At 42.2% G+C, this 25,666-nt stretch overlaps 1 protein-coding gene across 5 annotated transcripts in view; it reads left to right on the forward strand.

Moving 5' to 3' along the window:
- Positions 1-25,666, forward strand: part of SUMF1 (sulfatase modifying factor 1) — a 93,804-nt gene that overhangs the window by 38,370 nt on the left and 29,768 nt on the right. For 4 of the 5 annotated variants that reach the window (XM_086366631.1, XM_086366633.1, XM_086366636.1 and 1 more), the window contains 3 exons: positions 2,063-2,185; positions 2,915-3,029; positions 8,051-8,164. In XM_086366631.1, coding sequence (XP_086222757.1) covers positions 2,063-2,185; positions 2,915-3,029; positions 8,051-8,164 — 352 coding nt within the window. The remainder of the gene's footprint in view (positions 1-2,062; positions 2,186-2,914; positions 3,030-8,050; positions 8,165-25,666) is intronic. The other variant, XM_086366632.1, reaches the window with a different exon arrangement.

The raw sequence follows: 25,666 nt of genomic DNA on the forward strand, positions 1-25,666 counted from the left end.
CTCCTGTCATTCTTTCCCCATTTGATAGACCTATTACAAATGTCATGACATGTAACCTTTACAGATTGTTTGTTCTTCCTCATGAGTAGGCCATCATGAGGACCGAGACTGCCTCACAGAGAAGCGGTGGTGTCTTGCCAATTGGCCACTGTTTAACAGCTAGGCCTTGGGTCCAGGACTCATGTTCTCTGCAGTCCTGGACTGACATACTTTGAAGCCACCATCTGACTGAAAAACCACAGAGCTGCAAGTCGGTCAGCAAGTCTCCAGGGTGGCAAAGAAATAATTTTCTCAAGCAAAAATAGAGTAGCACTTTAAGCCCTGGAGGCAGAGAAAGGTTTGGGTCAGGACTCAGCGTCTCAACAGCCCAAGAAAACTGTTCTCCTAACCTAGTTTTTCAGATGGGATTCTTGAGTCTCCGTTTTCAACATCGTTCCTGCTTACTGCCCTCAGTGTGGGGGAGCCGGAAATACATGAAGTTCAGCTCTAGGGATACAGCTCCTTGATAAATGTCATTCTTTCAAACTCTTGAGTTGGTAGGCCCCGGGGTAGAAATAGACTCTGAGGTAGAAAGTTGTAGGATTCTCAGATACCTCAGGTTGATGACCTCTTAGTTCCCAATATATAGCTTCTTTCTGAAGTATCATAGTAGAAGGAAAAGCTGAGGACAGAAGGAAGACCCAGAATGAAATGTATTCTATCCAATGAGTCCTTTTGAGAAAAGTGCATGTCTTAAAACATCAGTGCTGAAAACAGTGACTGGCACGTAAAGGTACTCAATAGACACTTTGGAAAGAATAAGTGAAAGTCATGGTGTAATTACGATAGGGGATTCAAAGATGCTTAAGAGGGACTTACCTGGTGGTCCAGTGGTTAAGAATCTGCCTGCCAATGCAGGGGATGTGGATTTGATCCCTGATCCCGGATCTACGATCCCACATGCCGCAGGGCAACTAGGGTCTCATGCTGCAACTACTGAAGCCAGTGCACCCTAGACACCATGCTTCCCAACAAGAGGAGCTTCACAGTGAGAAGCCCAGGCACCACCACAACTAGAGGAAGCAAAGGAGTTCTTGCACGGCAACAAAGACCTAGTGCCGCAAAAAGAAAAAAAAGAATAAAAAAGTTTAAGAAATGGGCCAGGAGTGTAGAGTCCGCTGGAGAAAGAGTGAGCAGGAATTAAAGTTATTGGTGCTGAATAAATATGTTTATCCCCTTATTCTCAAACTTCCCCCTAATCTTCCCTGCCCTGCTATACTGGTAGAAAAAATAGAGGCTTACTTGGGATATGCTGGAGTGAGGCAAATAGAGCAGAGTCATCTACAGCAGAAAGACAAGAGTTTAAAGCCAAGTATCACAGATTGGATTCTTCGGAAACAGATGCTGAGACAGAGCTTGGTGTGCAGACTATTTATTAGGGATCTGCACCTGTGGGAGGGACGGGGAGGAAGCAGGATTGGGCAGAGGGAGAAGCCAAGACTGCAAGGCAGGTCCAGGAAGTCCCAGCCAGTCCTTCGGGGGTGGGGTGGGGATGGGGCTCTGGGGTATAAATGACCCATAGGATCGAGCTATGGGTGAACCCACATGGCTGTGCCTTTATGCTCCTGCTGTGGTTGCTCGTTGGTGACTGTGAGGTGGTTCTTTGCAACTCTTCTGAAGGAGCTGAGCGCTGGAAGCTTCTGCTCATACCATGTCCAGCAGCTGCAAAATCGTTCTTTCCTCACAGAAGAAAGCATTGGTTGGTGCAGCTGGCTGGTGCATCTTCACACCCTGCTGCACCACGTGAGATTCTCTGGGGTTCAGGCCTGCCAGCAAACTGGAGTAATGTTTCGAGTCTTGTGCCAGGAGGGACCATAACCTATTTGGGAGCCTGGGATGTCAGAGACCCCTGGTGGAGGCTGACAGAAGTGCAGGGGGGCAGGGTTAGGGACGTTGACCTGGGGACCAGGCCCACCTCCGGGTCAGGGATTGAGGTGAAGGCGAAGATGGGCGGTTGGCTGGAGCCGGTCCCTGTTTCCAGTTCCGGTTCCGCCCTCCTCACTCTGCGCTCTCTGTTCCCCAGGCCGGACCACCCGGTTCTCCATGTCTCCTGGAACGACGCCGTCGCCTACTGCACGTGGGCGGGAAAGCGTTTGCCCACGGAGGCCGAGTGGGAGTACAGCTGTCGAGGAGGCCTGCAAAATAGGTACTTGGAGGGTCTCCCCTTGCTTAATAGTATGTGGATCCTCTTTCTAAATCCACAGGAACTTACTCTGGACAGTTGATTTAAAACCACAACCACCAGGGCAGCTCTTTCCTACTGGGCTTTCCTCACGTTGGTGAAGTTCCTTAGGAAACACCCAGGCAGAGGTGGGCGCATGGCTGGTGGGGTGGGCGCCGGCCACGCAGCCCCATCCCGGTGCCACGTGGTCCTCCTTCGAGCCCCTCTGGCAGGCTGCCTTCGCTTTTAGGGGTTTCTTATTTTAGGCGTCTCCTGAAACATCAGTATTTCTCTGCTTCCAGAGCCATGAGACAGAAAACTCACGATTGGGCCTCAGCTTCTAAAAAGGCTCCTTAAAATAGTGAAGGCTTTATTAAAAAGTGCGGTGTTATGGTGCCCCGTTATGCTTCCATATAAGTCCAGAATGATGGCTGCTCTCCCAGCCTCCTATAAGCCCGTCTTTTAGTGAGGTGATTTATATCAGGCCTCCTGAGGCCTCGGGAGAGACTGATGTTGTTGTGAGCTTGACATGATTTGGTTGTGTGGAAGTTAAAAAAATTCCTGATTAAAAGCTTTATGTATTAAAAAAATAAAATAACTCACTTGGAACAAGCGAGCAGTGTGCTCTCTCCCTTTCACTGCCTTCCTCTTCTTGACTTGTGGCCAGAAGCCTGTGCATGTTTGACAGGCTGATGCCTGTGTCTCTTCTGACAGACTTTTCCCCTGGGGCAACAAACTGCAGCCGAAAGGCCAGCATTATGCCAACATCTGGCAAGGCGAGTTTCCTGTGACCAACACCGGGGAGGACGGCTTCCGAGGGACCGCGCCTGTGAGTAGCGAGGTTCAGAGGGCTGCAGCCACAGCGCAGGGAGAAACCACTAGAAACCGCTAGACATGAGGGAGAGTGTTGCTCACTCACCGCTCTACGTCTTGTACCCTTTCTGCCTTCATCCACTACAGCACGAGGCAAATACTAAGACGTTCTTTTTCGTGACACCTTTTTCTTTCCGATTCTATAATACTATAGAAACTTTGAAAAAAACCAGAAGAGTTGCAAAGGAGAAAATTGAAAGAACCTGGAGGAATCTTATCTCAAGATAGATAACCCCTATTAGCGTTTTGGTGCAATTCCTCCCATTCATTTTCGGTGTTAATGGTACTAATAATTGCTAGGAGTTAATACTTGCAGTGTGCCAGGCATGATACTGAGGTATTTGCGTGAATTATCTCAGTTAATGTTCCACTCTGTGAGGTAGGTACTGTTATCCCCATTTTTCCAGGTGAGCATTCTGAGGCACAGAGAGGTTAACTGACTTGCCCAGGGTTACACAGCTGGAAAGCCACACATCTGGGATTTGAACCAGGTCGCTTTGTTTCAAAAGCCCATGCTCTTAACTACCATATAGGTGCCAGTATAAATATTTCTTGTGTTTGTGTGCGTATATATTTTTTACATATTGCTTTGGGGTCATACTATTATATTTAAAATCCTACTCTCCTTTCCCTGTGTAATACCAGGAACATTTTGTCTGGCATTAGCAGTTCTTCACAAATACATGTCTTTTAGCAGCTGGATAGCTTGTCATTTGAATTAACCCTAATTTATTTGCCCCTTAGTTTTGCAAAGTTACATATGTTTTTTTGCTGAAGAACAACATCTTGTGCATAAATATTAAATTGTATCTCTGATGATTTAAAAATAGTTTTTGAGGTATAGTTGATTTACAATGTTGTGTTAGTTTCTGCTATACAGCGAAGTGAATCAGCTACACATATGCATATATCTGCTCTGTTTTTAGATTCTTTTCCCATACAGATCAGTTCTGAGTATTGAGTAGAGTTCCCTGTGCAATACAGTAGACCCTTAATAGTGTGGTGGTTTTTTTAATAGGTAGATTCCTAGCAGTGAAATTAGTGAGTCAAACACTAGAAAACTTTCTTGGTAAGAGTTTCAAAAACATAACCAAACTTTTCTGGAACGCATGTAGCCTGTTTCTCTCCATGAGTATTCCTTTCTGTCTGTTTTTTTTTTTTTTTTTTTGTCAGCAGAACCATACACTAATGAAACAATGATAAAAGCATTTTGGTTTTTTTTTTGACACATTGAGCTAAGATGTCTTGTAGTGGGGAAATAGCACTTTACTGGGTTTGTTGTTACAGAAGATAATATTCTTTCAACAATCTTTCAAACAGTTGTCATTTAAAAAAAATTTGTGTTTTTAATATTTGTTCACACAAAAATAATTCTTCCAAAATTTATTTATAAACGTAACACACATATGTTATTTGGAGCATGACCAAATGATTCCAGAATTTCAACTGAAATAATAAACAAGTGAAAAAGACAGACAGTTTTTGGAAGAGATGAGGGATGAGAAGACACTTGACTTTTCAAAACTTCAAACATACTTTGAGCCATATAGTTAAAACATTACAGTTGTTTTTGCAGGGGTGCAGAAGTAATGTAAAAAAAAGTTACATGAGAATATGTTGCCTTTAAATAGGCACAGGAACTCACATGTGTGTGCTTCTAAAATTTCATATGTATGAGTTAGGTATATGATAAAAGCACCAACACAAACAGTGGGAATTGGATGTATTTTTCACAAGAGGCAAAATTTATTTGCTACTATACAGCAAAGTGAAGTTAGTTCTTTTCAGGTTTCCTTCTGGATAGCTTGTACTCTCAGGGGCACATAGTTTTATTCAGTAAAATGAGTTATTAGAGACCTTGGGGTCTAAGAGATCTCAACCTTTTTCTCAAACTGTACATGGGTAAGAAGGGCAGCTGTTATCTCATGGGCCACTGTTGGCAGAACCTGCGCTGCAGGATGAACAAAATAAGGAGCCTGATGAAGATGCTTAGGAGACCCCAGGAAAGGTGACACGTAATGTAGAAGCAGGACACTTAGCCTTGAAGCATATATAGCATAGACTTCTGATAGACCAGGCAAATTACATAAGCACCTGTCAGTCAAAAGACCATGAGAATCTGTACTGGACAGTTACGAATATTTTATAGCACTTAATGGCTACAGAATTTCACATCACTATTTAGACAGATGAACCTCCAAGGAAAAAGTCATTTATTCTCAAGTCAGTGCATCTTCTCAGAAAATAACAATTTCCGTATGAAATAAAGATACTTTACAGATATTTAGAGTGGAGAAGGTGATGGCACTCCACTCCAGTACTCTTGCCTGGAAAATCCCATGGACGGAGCAGCCTGGTAGGCTGCAGTCCATGGGGTCGCTAAGAGTCAGACACGACTGATCGACTTCACTTTCACTTTTCACTTTCGTGCGTAGGAGGAGGAAATGGCAACCCACTCCAGTGTTCTTGCCCAGAAAATCCCAGGGACGGGGGAGCCTAGTGGGCTGCCGTCTATGGGGTTGCACAGAGTTGGACATGACTGGAGTGACTTAGCAGCAGCAGCAGCAGCAGAGTTGGAATATTTAACTGGGGATGTGTAGCAGATGTCTTCCTTGGAGGATATTCAACAGAACTTACCTGAAGAAGTTGCCATGGAAGTTCCTAAGACAAAATTAGAACATTTACCAGGAGCTGACATGAGAAATATGACCTGAAGAGGAAAAAAACCAGCACCTGTTTATCTCAGGTTCTCCTTAGCTTCCTTGTTGGGTCCACAGGCCTTGGTCCCTTGAGAGCAGGGATCGAACTTCCAATGCTGGGATGGACTACAGTGAAATATCTCCCTCATCTGCTGTTTTATTTTATTAGTTTCACTCTGGTTTTAAATTTAGTGAACTATTCTGACCGCAGTGAACCTAAAGAATTGGTTTTCTGTTTGATTGGGCCTCTGTTGTAAGTTATTAGTATGTTTTGGTTTTCATGCATATCTGCTCATTCACCTGAAAATAAACATGTTGGAAGTATTTCTTCTGAGCTTTCTGGAAGGAAGTTGGTTGGTGTGATTAACTGAACAAAGAGCAGTTAAAATTTTTATACTCTCATGTGGTAATTTTGGGAGTGGTGACCTCCAGATTTTACCTCACTTAAACATCCAGGTATTTACAGAAGGAAAACTCCTCAAACCTTTCAGTAGATGCTGTTATTAATGTTTCCTCATCTTAGGGTTTAACAGCACCTCGTAGGCTAACTTGCTTGCCCAGCATTTGTTGTGTGTTGTCATGTAATGAAGGCCTTAGGCTGGCTGACCTCCATTAGTCTGCTGTCTAAGCCTGAGAAATGGTTCCTCCCTCCACTTCTCCACTTCGTTCATTCCATCTTTCAGTTGCTCTCATACCCCTCGCTCCTTCCCATCTTTTCACTGAAACAAATTATTTTCTTCTTTTCCTTCCAACTATTTTTCTGTCTTATTCTTCCTCATTATCTCCAAATTCTTAAAAGAACAGTTTATGCCTCTGACCCCTTCTCCTTCACTGTCTCTCTGACCTTTGACCTCTGACCTTGATTCCCATAAGATGCTTCTACCTTTGTGGAGGAGGGTTCGTCTTCAGCTCGAAATCTCTCCCTCTAGGGAGTTTCTGCATATTTTCTTTCATTCTCTTACCCTACTAATCCCACCCTGCCTTTCTAGATTGGATATTTTTAATTTTTGGCATCATCATTTTTTCTCCCTCATTAAAACTCTTTCACGTCTATGTCATCAAACCCTTTCTGCCTTCAGTCGACATGCATGGAATTACTGAATGAAGCAGTGAATAGGTACTGCTGTTTCCATAATGAATGCTGAGTTTGGAAGCAGAATGGTAAAAATTTTCAGCTTTCCCCATCGTCTGGATTAATTTTTTTTCAGAGTAGCGTCATAACTTTATTGAAGTGCCCTGGATTGCCCACATATCACATGGTTCCATATTTATGTGTAGATCTAAAACCTTCTGAAGCCAAGTAGGAAATTAATTTTATTCCTTTTAGTTCTACTTCATTAATTGAGAAAAAACATGAACTTACAAAAAGATTTTTTAAAAAGAATCTCAACGATAAATTAATATTTTTTTCACTTAAAAAATAAAAGTTTCCTTCATGTATGAGCATTTCTTGTAAAATATGTTAGGAAAAAGTTCTGAGTCCCTAAAATAGCAAAACTTGTTCTGTATGCATTTACTATTCAGTCAAAGGTTTTTCTCTGGTCCTCCTCCCCACCTTCCTTTGTACACAAGCTTTGCACTTTGGTATCATGTCTGTGACATAACTATGTGGCAGACTGTCTGATCTACCTTTGAACGTGATGTAATTGCTGGCTGAAGAGCCCATGCAGCTTAACTCATACTTGCAGGTCCCAGGGATTGCAAACTTTCTTTGTTTTATAGATAGCACTTGATAATGAATTCACAGTTTCTCTGTAATAAGAAGTCCCATCAGTGTTTTGACAATAATGACTCAGGCTTAAAGATAAGCTGGTGAGTTGGAGGGGGCTGGTGGAAAGGACAGAATTGGCTTGAAGTCTCTCTGTGCCTAAAGATGTTGTGGCCAGCAGAGCTCAGCTGTGATGACAAGACTGATACTGGGTATAATTCTGTTTCTCTTATGCTTCTGAAGGTCTGCAGATAATTTACTTGCCACTTCTCAATGAGATACAGATTTGACTTGTGATCAATACTAGTCTCTCTATTAAAAATTATTTCATTGACTTTCTTACCATGTAACATAAACTCTTCTTAGGTTTCTGAACTCCCTTTGAGAACTCAAAGCTGAAAAATATCTTCCTCTGTTTTTTTTATATTGGCCAGATTGTATTTTCACTGTTGGAATGAAAATTCATATTCATACTTTGAAGTAAGAGGTCTTTGTGCATTTTTATACTAAAGAGGCTTTCTAGACAAGGTGAGTAGATTGACAACATTTCCCCCTTTTTTTAATTTTCAGGTTGACGCCTTTCCTCCCAATGGTTATGGCTTATACAATATAGTAGGGAACGCCTGGGAGTGGACTTCAGACTGGTGGACTGTTCACCATTCTGCTGAAGAAACGATTAACCCAGTGAGTATTAGTCTCAGAATATGTATTATGAAAAGGTTACACCCATCCTTTGGGCAGATTATGGTAGGAATTTCGTGTGTTTTGGCTATTTATGTACTATTGAAATTAATCTTGGAATTTCCCCAAGGAATATTAAGCACATCTTTTTTTTTTTTTCCCCAACCTTAAGGCATTGTGTAGAAATGTCCGTGGACATTTTGTATGCTGCTGGATCGTTTTGGTGATAATGATTTGAGGAAATCTGCCTATAACTTTAGAAATTATATTCAGCCTCATAAATGTGATCAAAGTAATGAGATATATAAATAACTAGGAAAATTCATTAATGTTTGTTAATAACTAGTGAGATCTGGTAGATGGTATTTATTGTGCTGCTAATTGCCTGAGTTTTCATTGGCTGAAATTTTGATTGAAGAACATTGTTTGGAGAAAATGAGAAGGATGTTTTCTGGGTGAATGCTGAATCAGGAAGTTGAGTCATTTGGTGATTATTTCCTGAACTCCACAGTATGTCAGTTCATAAACCTTGGGAATGTAGCAAAACTAAGTTAAATTTTACCTTCTCTGGCACGGGAGGACTATTGATTGCAGCTAGTGGGCTACTCTGCCTCTAAAGCCAAGCTCTCTCAGCATATATAATGATTTAGACACTATAAGAATTAGGTGTGTGAGTGGGAAGTACTTCCTTTAAAAAGAACATGTCTGAGTATTTCTTGTGTGAACAGATTGGGGGGGGAAATGCCATTTAAAAATCCTATCTCTAGCAAACTAGACATTCATAAGTCAGATCCAGGAATATATATTTATACCCAAACTAGCTAGACTGGGAACTTAATAACCTTAACCTCTTGAAAACTTACAAAAGGTAGTGATAAAGACAATTAATTCTTTGATCTCTTCTCAGTGAAAGGTTAAACAGCTCAGAGTAGTTGAAGAAATTTTCAGACTCTGTGCCTCCGGCCTTCTTTTTTTTCAGAATTTAGGCATAAATTTATGTGATATGCTTGTTTTTTCTTCACAGAATAACACATGAGTTGCTCATGAATAATCTATAGACAGAAATCTCCTTTTTGGGGGGCAGATTAAAAAGCTGAGTTCTTCAGAAATGGTCATTTCCTCTTTGGTTTCCTTGGCAGGGCTGGTGGAATTAGTGGTCAAAGGCAACCCATCTCTCTAACGTGAGAGTAAGATTGTGAAATTTTCGGTGGGTTTGAGGTTGGGAGACGCCATTCTCTACTGGCACAATGTGACTTGGCGTTTGCTGTCAGAAGCAGAAATAGAATTTTTTTCTCCCCTTAGATGAAAGCATCTGCATGTTTGGAAAGGGTGCACAAGGCTTCAAAATTCTGGCAAGTTGTGAATGTATTTCTGTGACCATCTGTTGTCGAGCTGAGTGCTTATTAGCTTTCAGTTTTATAATTGCTTGTGTTGCTTCTAAGGATTTACAGAAAAATCCATATATTCTTGTTTTCACAGTCCCAGGCTCTGATCTTGGATGTTGTCTTTGCTCTATAAATCATTAGCCTTGTAGGTTTCTTTCACAGAGGCCTTATTTGCTTCCTGGTTTGACTGGGATTAAATTCACCAGTTTGGAGGACTGAACCCCAATTCCCTTGCAAACTCAGACTCTATCATTCAAATCTTGACAGCGCCACTGTTGCCTCTCTGTGTTACCACATCAGCCTCCCAGTTGGGCTCCCTGGCTTCATTCTTTCTGCTCTGTTGCAGCTGGAATGATCTTTATAGAGAATACGGTTAATGCTCTCACTCCTCTGTTTAAAGAATAAATGAAGTACAGACTCTTGAACATGACTTCTGAAGGCTAAAATAATTTAACTGTTGCTGATCACTCAGTGACCACAGCTTTTTCTTCCTTTCAACATTTCATTTTGAAACGTTACAAAAGTTCAGAAAATAGCATAACAGAGACCTATGTATCTGGCATTACGATTTAACATATACTGACAGCTTATTGTATTTACTGTATTTCTTTTAACCAAAGAGATAGAACAAAAACTACTCTATCAACACTTGATATTTGTCGGTATTTTTAATTTAAGCTGTTCTGGTCTGTGTATAGTGCTATCTCACTGTGGTTTTTTAGTCATTACGTATATATGTATTTTTTTCTTATTTTATTGAAGTAGAATTGATTTACAATATATTAATTTCCACTGTACAGCCTACTGATTCAGTTTATGTATATATATACACATATATTCTTTTTATATATGTGTATATATGCATACTTTATATATATTCATATACACACATTCTTTTTCATATTCTTTTCCATTATGGTTATCACAGGATAGTGAATACAGTACCCTGTGCTATATTGTTGTTTATCCATTCTTTATATATGAGTTTATATTTAGTCATCATATATTGAAGTCTGTGTCTGATAACTCTCATAGCATGCCACTCAGTTGACCAGCTTCTGTTGTGTGCCGTTCTTGGGTTTTGGTTACATCTTATTTTCTCATATGCTTCAGTATTTTTGATTGAGTACCAGACATTGTGTGAGATAAACTGTAGAGATTGTTTGAGATCTGGAGAGTGGAATCTCTCTCTAGAGCAGGCTTATCTTTGCTTCTGGAAACTTACATATCATATTAGCTATTCTAGCCAGTAATTGAGGTGATTTGAAGCTCAGCTTCAGTCCTTGTGAGGGCTAGATGTATATAGCTCCTCAGGGTGCCAGCCAGTGGGCTAGGGGGTTTCCACGACTCTTCTTCCTTGGAGGGCCCTGTGAAAGTTGCTCAGTTGTGTCCGATTCTTTGCGACCCCATGGGCTGTATAGTCCATGAAATTCTCCAAGCCAAAATACTGGAGTGGGTAGCCTTTCCCTTCTCCAGGGGATCTTCCCAATCCAGGGATCAAACCCAGGTCTCCTGCATTGCAGGCAGATTCTTTACCAGCTGAGCCACCATGAAGGCCCTAAGCTCCAATTGTTTCCTTGGGGCCCATGAGTCTATGCAAAGTTCTGTTCAGCTTCTCAGTATTACACTTGCTGCAGCTGGAATCAGCTGACCTCTGGGAAAATAAGCTCACCTCTCTGGCCTTGTCTTCAGTCTGGGATTTGAGCTCAGCAGTTCCTCACAGCTCTTGATAGTTCTCACCTGAGCTGGTTTAAACTCCCATTTCTCTTCAAGGTCTTAATTTATCTGCCTTTCTTCCCTAAGGGCTGTGTGTCTCCAGCGCCTAGCAAAGAACTTGGTCCTGTAATAAAGCCAGTTCCAGATACCTAGAATCGAATCAAAGAGAGTTTGATCACTGTTCATACTGGAGGTGTTTCAAAAGCAAAAGCTAGTTAAAAACATATATTTTCAGGGTAAGTTTTGAACCAAAGTAAACATTTCAACCCAGAAACGGACCTCTTCAGTGTCATGTGTATATTTTAGCTCCAAGACTAACTCATAATGGCAAATACTTTTCAAGCTTCTTTGGGGAACTTGGGAACAGTCAGTGCTCTGTAGGCAGAGGCTATTCAGGGAATACCTTTTTCTTGTTCAGTGACTTCCAGGGAGCAAAAGTTAATCATTAGTGTTTATTTTATTGGCTAGTAACACCTTGTATGCTTTGTACACAAAATCCTAGGAGAGGCGGAGGTATTTGGCCATATGGAGTGAGGGTCAGTTTGGTCTTGCCTGGTAGAAGGTTCTGGGGAGTGTCCATGCATGCATGTGTGTAATTTTCGAAACTGCTTAAGTTGACAGCCTGTCTTTCTACACAGGTGCAATCCAGAGTGTGGCCGCTGATGCTACTTTTTTAACCCAATTAAGAAGTAATTTGTATGTGTGTGTGTGTGTTTTCCTTTGTAGTTACTTTACCTAGAAACCCAGATTAATCTCTGGAAGTGTGTGGTGGTACTTGTATGCTTAGTCGCTCAGTCTTGTCTGACTCTTTGTAACCCCATGAACTGTAGCCCTCCAGACTCCTCTGTCCATGGGATTTCCCAGGCAAGAATAGTGGAATGGGTTGCCATTTTCTCCTCCAGGGGATCTTCCTGACCCAGAGGTCGAGCTCACACATCTCGCACTGGCAAGCAGATTCTTTACCACTGAGCCACATGGCAATCCCCCAGAAGTGTGGTGCTTTCAGTCAAAGACTATATAGCACTTATCTAGCATCCTGATTTCCCACACCTACATCCTTACTTCACTACCCTAGTACCATACCCGGGGTACCATGGTACTCTGGTTCACTGGTGATACAAAAGGATAGAGTAATCTGTAATATCTTTGCCACTCTCACTTAAGGTACACAGTTTCATTTGGGCAGCTTTTTTTCTGTCCTAAGGGAAAGAAATATAGCCTTAGAATTAGTCAAAGTAATGTGGATTTTAGCTCTACCAGTTGATCTTAAAGGAATCTCTCTAAGGTTAGGACATACCTTAAGTTCCCTTATATACAAATTGGGAATAATTATACCTATCTCATGAAATTGTTGGCAAGTTAGATCTGATAATGTTGCATGTGAAAATATAACTTTAGACCCCAAAAGTACTATTGTGCTAGTGATTTACTTTTTCTTTTTCTTAATTATTTTTTGCTACGTAATTGGAAGATTATATGCTTCTTTTCGGGCTTCCCAGGTGGGTCAGTGGTAAAGAATCCAGCTGCCAGTGCAAAAGACGTGGGTTCTATCTCTGGGTTGGGCATATCCCCTAGAGGAGGAAATGGCAACCCACTCCAGTATTCTTGCCTGGAAAGTCCCATTGACAGAGGAGCCTGGTGGGCTGCAGTCCATGGGGTTGCAAAAGAGTTGAACACGACTGAACAACTGCACACATACAAATATATGCTTCTATTCAGCAGAATTAACAAGAAATGTTGGCCTTTGGGAGCAGAGGAGGAGAAAATGATGTTTATAAATAATGAATGCCTAATATGCTTCCTATCCTTACCTTTTGTTAACATATCACGTAGTCATCCTTACAATGAAAATCTTGCTTTGTGGCTCATTAGAGTCCATTGGGAATAAAGTTTCCCAAAAAGTATTCCTCCTCTGAATGAATCCCTGATGCTTGTCAGATGCTATTAGCCAGAGATTCTGTTTGTTCTGTTTTTGTCAATGTGGAGTTTGACTGTTCAGTTAGATCATATAGCTCTAGACATTTTGGGAAATGTGTTGTTTTGCAAGGCTGCGGTGTTGTGGTGTGGAACTGACCAGAGAAAACATAAGCCCTCCTGTTGTGCTGGTTGTGGTTTGGAGTTTGCACTCTGCATGTTTTGAAGAACACACCTCTGACCCTTGCCTGTCACACAGGACACGTGCCAACCTCTGACCTGAGGTCAAAATGGACCACATATTGGCAGGTGCCTCATGGTCAGTCCTGTTTTTGCCATTGGGTGATTGGACTTGGAACTTGGACTTGAATTTGTCCATCCTCTAAATTCTGCATTTATTTGTTCCTTGTCCCAATAATGCCTCCTCTGGCCACATACCACTATATGAATCAATGAATTTTGTGCATCAGAAATGTTAGACTCCTGCTTAGCCTGTTTCCCAGACCTCCTCTGCCTATGGCATGAGACTGGCCTTGTCTAAGCCTGGCAAGAGACAGTAAATATCACATCTTCCTGAGTTGAGACTGTCTCACCCATCAGCTGCCCCCTTGGCAGCCTATTCAGCGCAGCTCACATTCCTGGAATTCCACTTGTAGGTAGTAGTGCACAGAGAAGTTGGTTAAGGATTTTTATCTCACATGAGACCCTTTATTCACGTATTTTCAATGAGGACAGTTTAGAATAAATCAGTTTGATGGAAAAGTAACCTGGTGTTCAAAATGAAAAAGACATGAAAATATTAAGGAAGTTGACTTAAACTTGATAATAAATTACTATGGTTGTAAATTATACTTAGTAAGTCCCAAAGGAAAAGCAGAGTGATCAAACAACATCAATCCCTTGAGGCCATGTTTATGAAAAGAATTTCATCTTCTTCTCCCTAGTGGAAGATGGAAATTGTTCCAGAGGAACAGCTGATGTTGATCTATAGCCACTTTTCTTTGTGGTTGTGGAGCAAGGTTGGTCATTCAACAACCACAAAAAACTGTTGAGAAACAGAGGAAATAAGCTTGAGTATATATGGCTCAGATATTTAGATCCTGTAAACGAATTTTCAAACACAGTATCCAGACACATGCTTCTTGCTTGAAAAGAGTGAATGCTAATTCCAGTTGCTATTTCAAAGGTGGTAAAAATGCTGTGTTTGTTCATAATATTACCTCGAGTCTCATGTTATAACTCTTGACTCCTGAGCAGACAGAGCGGGACACCCAGATATATCGTGGCCCCCTCTCTTAGTTTGGAGGACCAGTGGATCTTGGTGGGAAATGAAAAACTGCAGCCCCTACCACTGTAGGACCCCTGTTTTGATCCTAGTGACACGTGTGGTCCTGCACCCTTGAGCTTCAAACGTCCTGGGCCCGAGAACGCTCTGATACCTAGGGCATCTAGTTGTGTCATCAGATGTGCCCACTGTTTGATGTTCTTCCACGGCCAACCGAATATTTTCACCCCCAGAGCTTCAGCTCACCGGTTGTCATTGCACAGTTGGTGAGGACACAGAACATGGCTTCTGTCTTGTGCATGCAAGCTTTTCAGACCCCCCACCAAAAACTTTCACAGCCTGTGCCCCCTCATCTTTCTCTTTCTAGATGAACATCCCCATCCTTTCACTTGCACCTGGAATAACTTGGATTCTAATCCAGGGCAACTGGGGTTACAGTCCTCTGTATAATATGGGTGGGAAAAAAGTCCCCTTTTCTACATGAGCATCCAGAAATGTACACAGCATTCTATCTATATTCCCTGATAGATGCAAATGATAGTGCAGCAGTCCTTTTCCCTCCTTCTCTGTCATTGGGTCTCAGACTGTGGTAGCCATTAAAGGCTGCACCAGTGGAATCCAGTCGAGGGTTTTTGAATTTTGTTGCTGTCACTGTGGTTAACATGTGACCCTGGGCAAGTCACTTAACTACTCTGGGACTCAGGTTTGCTTCTTTCATCAGTGGGGACAGAGTTGCTGTGATTGAGAGTGTTGGTAGCTACTTAGACCAACATTTGGCAAAGAGCAAGCATATGGTACATCCGGCTTTGGTTTTCAACGTTGCTGGTTCTGTCCCCCTTCTGCCACGTGGCCTCTCACTATCACGTGCAGTTGCAGCAGCAACAGGAAGAGCAGCATCTCACCGTTGACCTCTCATAAGCTTGCAGTAGCCAAAGAGTACTTCCTCTTTTTCTCCTGGCTTCCCTGGTAGCTCAGACGGTAAAGAATTTGCCTGCAGTGTGGGAGCTGCTGCTGCTGCTGCTAAGTCGCTTCAGTCGTGTCCAACTCTGTGCGACCCCATAGACGGCAGCCCACCAGGCTCCCCTGTCCCTGGGATTCTCCAGGCAAGAATACTGGAGTGGGTTGCCATCTCCTTCTCCAATGCATGAAAGTGAAAAGTGAAAGTGAAGTCGCTCAGTCGTGTCCGACTCTTAGCGACCCCATGGACTGCAGCCCACCAGGCTCCTCCATCCATGGGATTTTCCAGGCAAGAGTACCGGAGTGGGGAGACCCCAATTCAATTCCTGGGTTGGGAAAACCCCATGGAGAAGGGATAGGCTACCCACTCCAGTATTCTTGGGCTTTCCTGGTAGCTCAGGTGGTAAAGAATCTGCCTGCAATCGGGGAGACCTGGGTTAAATTCCTGGGGTGGGAAGATCCCCTGGAGGAGGTCATGGTAACCCCCTCTAGTATTCTTGCCTGGAGAATTCATGGGACAGAGGAGCCTAGCGGGCAGCAGTCCATAGGGTCACAAAAGTCGGACACGACTGAGCGACTTAGCACACACACTTTGCCCCCCATGTTTATTGACTTTAGGCTGAGTCTCTTTAAATATTATTATTATACAGCTGTGTTTTATGCATTTATTTATAGGTAGTTTTTAAACTGTTTTGAATCTTATCTTAGTGGCCCTATTTTGAAATGTAATGAAGAGCCTATCTCTTCTTTCCATCAAATTCAATTTTTTTTTTTTTTAAATCAGTTTCAGCCTTGAGAGGCAGCTTACAGACTTCATTGTGACTATCAGTCCTGTCATTTATGGTAGTGGTTTTCCCTTACAACCTACTAGAATCAACCAGTTCAGCTGTTTTTTTTGTTGTTGTTGTTATCAATAGCTGCATAAATGAGACGAGGCTGATGGCAGAGCCCTACAGCCATGGGCTCAGCCCGCATTTCCTGAGAACTTACTGTGTTGTGGGGCTGTGTTGGCTCTCAGGGATTCAAAGATGCACGAGATAGCCTTGCTGTTAGGGAATGTCTAGTCTAGGGAGAGGTGGCGATCAGGTAAATCAAGATGTGCTGTGGTCACAGTTGCTGCTGGGACTTCCCTGGTGGTCCAGTGGTTAAAAATCTCTCTTGCAGTGGATGAGACCCCCGTTTGATCTCAGGTCAAGAAAGATCCCACATACTGCAGAGCTGCTAACCCTATGCACCACCATCACTGTGCCTATGCTCTAGAGCCTGCGTGTTGCAACTACTGAAGCCCAGGTGCCCTAGAGCCTGTGCTCTGCAACCAGAGAAGCCACTGCAATGAGAAGTCCATATACTGCAAGTAGAGAGTAGCCCCCCACCCACTTGCTACAACTAGAGAAAAACCCTCCCAGCAACAAAGACCCAGCGCAGTCAAAGCTAAATAAATAAATCTTCAGAAAAAGAGTTGCTGCTGATGTGGTTGTGATGGGCCTCGTTGAGCTCTGTTCTCTGCTGGTTGGAGCTGAGAAGGCTTTTCTGAGGAGGTGGCCTTAGGAAGGGTGGCAGCAGCTGTGTGCCAGGTCCTTGGCATCCAAACACAGGAAGGCCAGGGTGTGGCCTCGTGAGGAATTCATGGTCAGCAGAGGAAGGATTTTCATCCTTTACCCTGCTGCTTTCGGATCCCTTGGAGAAGGGAATGGCAACCCACTCCAGTATTCTTGTCTGGGAAATCCCATGGACAGAGGAGCCTGGCAGGCTACAGCCCATGGGGTCACAAAGAGTCAGACACGACTTAGCAACTAAACAACAACAGCTTCAGTTTCTTGAAGTAAAGCCCCAAAGCCATACCTGCCCTCTGCTTGCCCTTCAGTCCCAGAGTGTCTTACCTTTTCATACTCACAGTAAAAGCAGTGAGGGGGTGTGTTTCTTTCTTCTGATTTTGCTGCAGTGTATTTTTCCCATCCTTATGGGCACAACTGAGCTGTGTAAAGAATTTCCGTTAGCTGACCAATTAGGAGCTTAGGAGAGTGACTGGTGAATCGTCTTCCTTCATTTGGCATGCTCAGTGAAAGGGCTTTATGAACTCTGTTTCACAATGTAGAGCACTTCTGGGAGGGGAGAGACATCTGCTCTACGATAGGGGTAACAGAAGGGCAGCATCGCCGGTTGGGGTTATAACAGAAACATTACAGGCAGAGAGTTTGCTCATGTGCTTATTTGCCGTCCTCTGTCACATTCTTCCAGCTGTGCTGAATGACAGAACCATGGCTTGGTGATGAAAGCAGAGGTCAATAGCCTGGAATTTCACCTGAGATTTAGCTTGAAAATGTCCAGGGGCCTTGGGTGAGTCATCTTGCCCTTGTCTGGCTTCCTGCTTCATCTGTAAATGTTGCTAGGGATGTAGCAAGTCATTCCCAGGACACAGTCAGTCTGGACAACAGCCCTGGGGTCTGGTGCTGGCTTGGGAAGTAGGATGAAGTGGGATGAAGTAGTAGGATGAAGAAGCTGTTGGAATGTGCTTAAGAGGACAGGTTTTAAAATGATTCACACTCCGTTGTTCCACATTCTAGTTCTGCCCTTTGATGGCAAGGTGGCCTTAGGAGAAAGGGGTGACATCTTTTGATTTTGTTTCTTTGTCTATAAAGTGGGAGTAACAGGAAAATTTAAGGACGTTGGGTTGTTCTGAGGATTCACAAGAAATTCAAGCATGTGGTCCTGTATCTGCCACACAGTAAAAGAGAGCTAATTACTTTCCAAGCACATCTCAGTCAAAACATCCTTTTTGAAAATCCTTTCCCCTTCAGCATGCCCTATTACTTGTTAGACCAAATTGTGTTCTTTTCTTCCATTTTATTTGTTAATAAGCATTTACTGAGCACTTGCTCGGAGAAGGCAGTGGCACCCCACTCCAGTACTTTTGCGTGGAAAATCCCATGGATGGAGGAGCCTGGGAGGCTGCAGTCCATGAGGTTGCTAGAGTCGGACACTACTGAGCGACTTCACTTTCACTTTTCACTTTTATGCATTGGAGAAGGAAATGGCAACCCACTCCAGTGTTCTTGCCTGGAGAATCCCAGGGACGGGGAAGCCTGGTGGGCTGCCGTCTCTGGGGTCGCACAGAGTCGGACACGACTGAAGTAACTTAGCAGCAGCAGCAGCAGAGCACTTGCTCTGGGCTAGGGGCAGATATAAACATCACACCATCCTTGTCTACAAAGAGTTTGATTTTCAGAATCCCTAATTATGTTTCCTTCCATGGTGTGTGCATGCTAAGTCACTTCACTTGTGTCCGACTCTTTGCGGCCCCATGGACTGTAGCCTGGCAGGCTCCTCTCTCCATGGGATTCTCCAGGCAAGAATACTGAAGTGGGTTGCCATGCCCTTCTCCAGGGGATCTTTCCAACCTAGGGATCAAACCCATGTCTCCTACATTGCAGGCAGGCTCTTTACTGCTACGCTACCAGGGAAGCCCTCCTTCCATGGTACTAGGAAGCTTTTGCCTCACTGATGCTTAGGAAATCAGAACCAAAACCCAGGTTTTTTTGGCTCCCCTTCAGATTTGCTTATTCCTTCCCTGCACCTCTGTTTAACTGGAAGGGAACAGAGGGAAGGGAGGGTGGAGAGCTGACAGGGTCTCTGTCACTTGGTTCCCTTATTTATTTGGGTCTACAGTTGACAGGCCAGGTCTGAGCAGCGTTTCTGGTCAGAGGGGGTACTCACCAGATTTTAAGTGTCAGGAGGCCTCCATTACGGGTCAGTTGCCTAAGGTTTTTCTTCTCTGTTCCTGGTGTGGTTTGAAGTATGAATTGACAGCCAGAAGCTTACGTGCTGTATGCAGAGCCAGATCCTCTCCATCGGGCTTGGCATCCCATCTTCTACCTCCGTGACCCTCCCTTCCCATGTTCTTCCTACTTTAGCCTCCCTGGACAGATTATTTTTTTATGTGAATCCCCCAGCACTCCCCCAGTATCACAGCCCCTAATTTATGCTTAACATTTTCAGCCAAGGCCTCTATCTCATCATGCTTGACAGTCAACAAAGGTTAATATATGTGTATATTCCGGTACACAGAATAATTCTCTTCTTTACAATTTCTCATATACAGTAGCCTATAGTCATAAATACTTTGACCACAGCACTCCTAAACCAGAGATGGAATCATTACACATTGGGAAGAAAACGTGTGTTCCCTGTCAATCTGGAGCTGGTCCCCCAAGCCCTTCCCTACACTGGCTTTCTAGAGCCTTACAATGAAACATGTTTGGGTTACAGAAGAACAGGTGTGCCTCAGACCCTTGTCCACAGCATGACTTGTTCCCAAGGCCACCTAGTGCTTGTGTGAGGAGCCAAGTCAAAGTCCTTATCCTTCACATTTATATTTGTTTTTTTTCTCCTCAGAGAGCTCAGAGTGCTCTGTCTCCCTTCCTCTTTCTCAGAGACCCTTCTATGTTTCTCATACCTGCAGAATATTGATGATTGTGCAAAAGGAGGCAGGTGGTCTTAGTGTCATTTCTTATGATAATTCATAGAGTGGAGAGAGGTTCTGGCTTTGCCCCAGATTTTGAATTTGGTTTGCAGAGTCAAGATGAAATCCCAGGTCTTCTGATCTTGAAGCTCGTACAGTCTTGGCTGGTGTCCAGATGTTATTTGAGATGCAGAACTTGAAGGGCTGCTTACTTCCTTGTAGTATTTTACCACAGACTGCACACGTTAAGTCAGGAATTTCAGGAAGTGTGGTAACTCTGAAAGATAATTTAAAGAGATATGAATTGCTGAGTCATACTTGTTTCGTACTTGAGTCATACTTGGCTTCTTCCAAAAACAAGTGAGAGGCAGTATGGTTTTTTATATGCTTATGGTTTTTTTATATCTTGAGATTTTAAATCAATTTCCTGGCCTTTTTACCTTCTTAATCTCTTATTTCCTTCCACTAAATTGTTCTTAAAAATTATTGATTTGGCAAGTCAGTTTTTGCACTGAACATTTAGCCTCTTAATGAATTGTGAAATAATTTGGTGTCATTTTCCCTTTCTATAGCTTCACCTTTCATGTCTTTCCCTATGCCGTAGTGTGACTCATTTGTTCTTTCCCTAAGGATCTGGAAATTAAACCATGTTATTGAGAAGAGAAGAAATAGAACAGTCTGATTATCTTTTACATCAGGTTTTTCTGGGGAGGATTTTCATGTGGATATGTGAATATATTTATAATATAGGTATATTCCTATCCATATGTGTGATTTTTATATAAATATATGCTTTTATTCATTCAGCAAAGTTTATTGGCAATCTACTGAATGCCAGACTTATGAGCTGGGTTCTGGGAATCCCACAGACATTATCCCTTTGCCCTCTGGAGCCTGCAGATGTGAAGGAGTCAAGCAAATGCATGTAATTACATATATGTGGTCATGTCTTTAATTATATGTGAGGAGGAAGTTTAACATGATGGTTAACTTCAGGCAGTTTGGGAGTTGGACCTGAATTCCTATCTTAGTCACCTACCAGCTGATTAAGCTGGAGCAAGTCACTTAAATCCTCATTCAGCTTCCCCATCAGTAAGTGAGAAATAACAGTACCCCTTGTGGAGAGACGGAGAGATTTCAATGAGATACCACAAAGAAATTATTTAGTGTAGTGAGTGGTATGTAGTAAACACTTGATAAATCTTAATCATGACTAGTTTTTAATATGCAATGAAAATTTCATTGAGCTATGAAATGACAGCTCACTCTGAAATCTAATTCATGAAAGATACTTATTCTGGACCTTTTTAGGGATATGGAAACAAGATATGACATTCGGTAGCACACAACTGTACACTTCTTTCTGTGGACAGTTTCTGCTTTATACACACTAAAAAAAGTAAACACTGCTTCTAATGAAGTGACAGAACTTACAGAATTGGGCACTTAGCACTTGTCTACTTTCACAGTATACGAAGTAAAATCATGGAAGTAATCAAGTATTCTTTGCAGAAAATGTTTAACCAGAAGTATGATTTGGTATAAACTAATTGCTTATACTTTCTCATAACTTGCTAATGAGTTGTCACTGAAGATTGTGAGTATAAGAGAATGTGATAAACAAAATCCTTATGAAGACTATAAACTGGTTTTCTCACTTCTCAAATGCTTTAGAGCCATATCTGTTTGCAGCCAGGACTGAACAGTTTCACAGAATCATTCGGAGAGAAGCAAGTGAGTGACTGTGGAGTAGACCTTTCAGCAGATGCAGTCTGTACCCTCTGATCTTGGGTACACTTTCACTGACCCAGAAGTCACCTTTCTTTAGGATGATGCTACTGTGTACCATAAGGGCTTCCCAAGTAACTCAGTGGTAAAGAATCTACCTGCCAGTGTAGGAGACGTGGGTTAAATCCCTGAGTCAAGAAGATCCTCTCGAGGAGGAAATGGCAACCTGCCCCAGTATTTGTGCCTGGGAAATCCCATGGACAGAGGAGCCTGGTGGGCTACAGTCTATAAGATCACAAAGGGTCGGAACACAACTTAGCAATTTAACAACAACATCTATATACTATGCCTTGTTTAGGATGAAATAAACTGATTTCTCTGTTCTTCAGAACCAACCTCTTCAGGATTGGATAGACTGTGCATGCTCTTTTGTGTAGTATGTTAGCATATTAAGCTTTCTGAAATTAAAGAACTACCTGCATTATTAGATGACAAATTCTGTTTAGCAATGTATGCTATCAGCAGATGATGAGAAAGTTAGTTCTTGGTTGTGGAAATCCAGTGTGTTACTTATTTTCTCTTAATAGTTGCTTCCTCTGTGTTTAGGTTGATGGGTTTTTAGCATTTAGTTATTTTATGGCCTTTGTGTTGAAAAACTACCATGGATTTTCACAATTTTTATGATCCATATCTCAAATAAAACATATGTATCTACCATTGTAGAAGTCATAGTGTTAACCATTTTCCTGGGACTTTGCTGCTTTTTCTCCTCTCTTTCCTTCCTCGCGAAAAGTTGGATAGAGTGACTGTAGAAGCTGAGGTCCTTGGGCACCTCTTACCCACAAGGATGACTGCTATTAAAAAAAATGATGCAACTTCTTAGGAAAACAACATAGTGGTTCTTCAGAATGTTAAAAATAGAACCCTGTGATCCTACAATGCTACTTCTGGATATATGCCCCGCAGAATTTTTTAACAAGTATTTCATTTTAGTTTTAAAAATTGAAATATAGTTGATTTACAATATTGTGTTAGTTTCATGTGTACAGCAAACTGATTCAGCTACATATATATATATATTCTTTTTCAGATTCTTTCCCCTTATATAATAGGTTATTATGAAATATTGAGTCTAGTTCTCTGTGCTATACAGTAGGTCCCTATTGATTTTCTGTTTTACATAGAGTAGTGTGTCTGTGTTAATTGTAAACTGTTCATTTATTCCTCCTCCTGCTTTCCACTTTGGTAACCATAAATTTGTTTTCTATGTCTGTGAGTCTGTTTCTGTTTTGTATATAAGTTCATTTGTATCTTTTTTTTTTTTAAGATTCCACACAGAAATGATATCATTTGTCTTTCTCTGTTTGACTTACTTCACTTAGTATGATAATGTCTAGGTCTATTCATTGTGCTGCAAATGGCATTATTTAACTCTTTATTATGGCTGAGTAATACGTGTGTATGTATCACATCTTCTTTATCCATGCATCTGTTAATGGGCTTTTAGGTTCATTCCATATCTTGACTGTTGGAAATAGTGCTGTTATGAACATTGGGGTGTAATTTTTTTTTTTTTTCTTTTTAAAAAAGTCTTCTGTAAATCCTGAAATCTTTAACTTGGCTTTATTTATTTATTTGCCACGCAGTTTGTGGGATCTTAGTTCCCCACCAGGAATTGAACCCAGACCCACAACAGTGAAAGCAGAGTCCTAACCACTAGACCACCAGGGAATTCCGAGTGTATTTTTTCAAATTACAGTTTTCTCTAGATACATACCAGCGAGTATGTGTTGGATCATTGGGGTTGGTGAATCATAAGATGGCTCTATTTTTAGTTTTTTAAGGAACCTCCACACTGTTCTCTGTAGTGGCTGCACCAATTTACATTTCCACCAACAATGTCGGAGGGTTCATTTTTCTCCACACCCTCTCCAGCATTTATTATTTGCAAACTTTTTGATGATGGCCATTCTGGATGGTGTGAGGCCATTCTACTGCATCATAGCTTTGGTTTGCATTTCTCTAATAATTAACGATGTTGACCATCTTTTCATATGTCTTTTACCATATATATATATATCTCCTTTGGAGAAGTATCTGTTTAGATCTTCTACCCACTTTTTGGTTGGGTTCTTTTTTCTTTAAATATATTGAGCTGTATGAACTATTTGTATATTTTGGCAATTAATCCCTTGTCACTCACATCATTTGCATTGTTTTACATGTTAGCTGTCCGCCACTTATTGAAGAGATTGTCTTTTGTTCAATGTATTCTTGCCTTTGTCATAGATCAATTGCCTATGTAAGTGTGGTTGTATTTCTGGGTTCTCTGTCTTGTTCCATTGAACTGCATGTCTGTTTTTGTGCCAGCACCATACTGTTCTGATTACTGTAGCCTTGAAGTATAATCTAAAGTCAGGGAGTATGATTCCTCCAGCTCCCTTCTTCCTTTTCTAGATTGTTTTGGCTGTTCAGAGCCTTTGTGTTTCTGTATAAATTAAAAAGAAATTTATTTTAGTTCTGTGAAAAATGCCACAGCACTTCTGACACCAGATGTGTAACTTTTTTCCACGCCAACTCCCTGGACACCATCTGGATATCTTTTGTTCAGTTCAGTCTGACGCTAACCACCTGGAGTCAGCACAGACTCCAAGGTTTAAGGGCTCAGTCCCACAAGTCTGCCCCCACTTTAAGATGCCAGTCCGAGTACTGGGTGCTCTGGGTGCTTGCGCTTCTGTCTGAGGTGGCTGCTAAGTCAGGAGTTCCCACAGTGTCCTCCTTTCAAATTTGGTAATATGCTAGAACCATCCAGATCCCTTTACTTACTATCACGGGTTTATAATAAAGGATACCAGTGAACAGCCAGATGAAGAGATACACAGTGTGGGGTCCAGGAGAGTCCTACACACAGGAACTTCTATCCCTGTGAATGTGGGGTGTACCACCCTCCCAGTACATAGATGTGTCCACCAACTCAGGCTCTTCAGATCCCATTGTTTGGTTGTTTTATGGAGGTCTCGTTACGTAGGTATAATAGATTAAACCCTTGGCCATTGGTGGTTAGGTCCAATCACCAGAACCCCTACCCTCCCCGGAGATCTGTGAAAGAAAGTGAAAGTTGCTCAGTCATGTCTGACTCTTTGTGACCCCATGGATTATACAGTCCTTGGAATTCTTCAGGCCAGAATATGGGAGTGGGTAGCCTTTCCCTTCTCTGGGGGATCTTCCTGACTCAGGGATCGAACCCAGGTCTCCCACATTGCAGGCGGATTCTTTACCAGCTGAGACACAAGGGAAGCCCGCAGAGATCAAGGGGTGGAGCTAAATGTTCCAACTTGATAATCATGCCTAGGTCTCTCTGCCTGACCAGGGCCCATCCAGAATTTACCTAGGGCTCCCCAGCTACCAGTCATCTTATCAGCACACAGTAGACACAAGTCACTCTGGAGAATCAGTACAAAGACCAAATATGTAATTTCCTATTGTATCACAGGGGTCTCTACCATCTTATTTTTCATTCTAACCTTTCCCCCCTTTTTTGTTGAGTCTCTACTTTTTGACCAAGAGCAATCATATAGAAACGTAAGCACAAGGCATACATCCACTGGTTCAAATAAATCGACATCTATAGTCTCAGCCACTGTTTAAGGCTCAAATGATAAAGCAGGGAATAGAGCAAAGTCTGTGGTGTCAAGGTGCCTGCCCTATTAGGAGAAGGAAAGCAATTTGTAATTTGTCACCAGTAGTAAGTGTTAGTGTATTTCATTTTTTCTTGTACCGTTTTGACACCACATGTGTGTGTTTTATCTGATACCAAATATGTAATTTATCTCTAACATGAGCTGGGTGTCCAGAGATTCAGTCCAGTTCTGACGCTTACTCCTGGAGTCATCACAGACACCACAGATTATGAACACAATCCTACAAGTCTTCCAGTGCTTCATATACCAGCTGAAAATGGGGTACCCAGGCTCCCCACACTTCTGCCTGGCAGAATGCGAATTTGGCGGTTCAGATGATCCCTTTGCTCAGGCTTGGTAATTTACTAGGACAACTCACAA

The sequence above is a fragment of the Bos grunniens genome, chromosome 22 (assembly GCF_055505025.1).
Source record: "Bos grunniens cultivar Pamir isolate PY7600 chromosome 22, Bosgru_T2T1.0, whole genome shotgun sequence".
Lineage (NCBI taxonomy): Eukaryota > Metazoa > Chordata > Mammalia > Artiodactyla > Bovidae > Bos > Bos grunniens.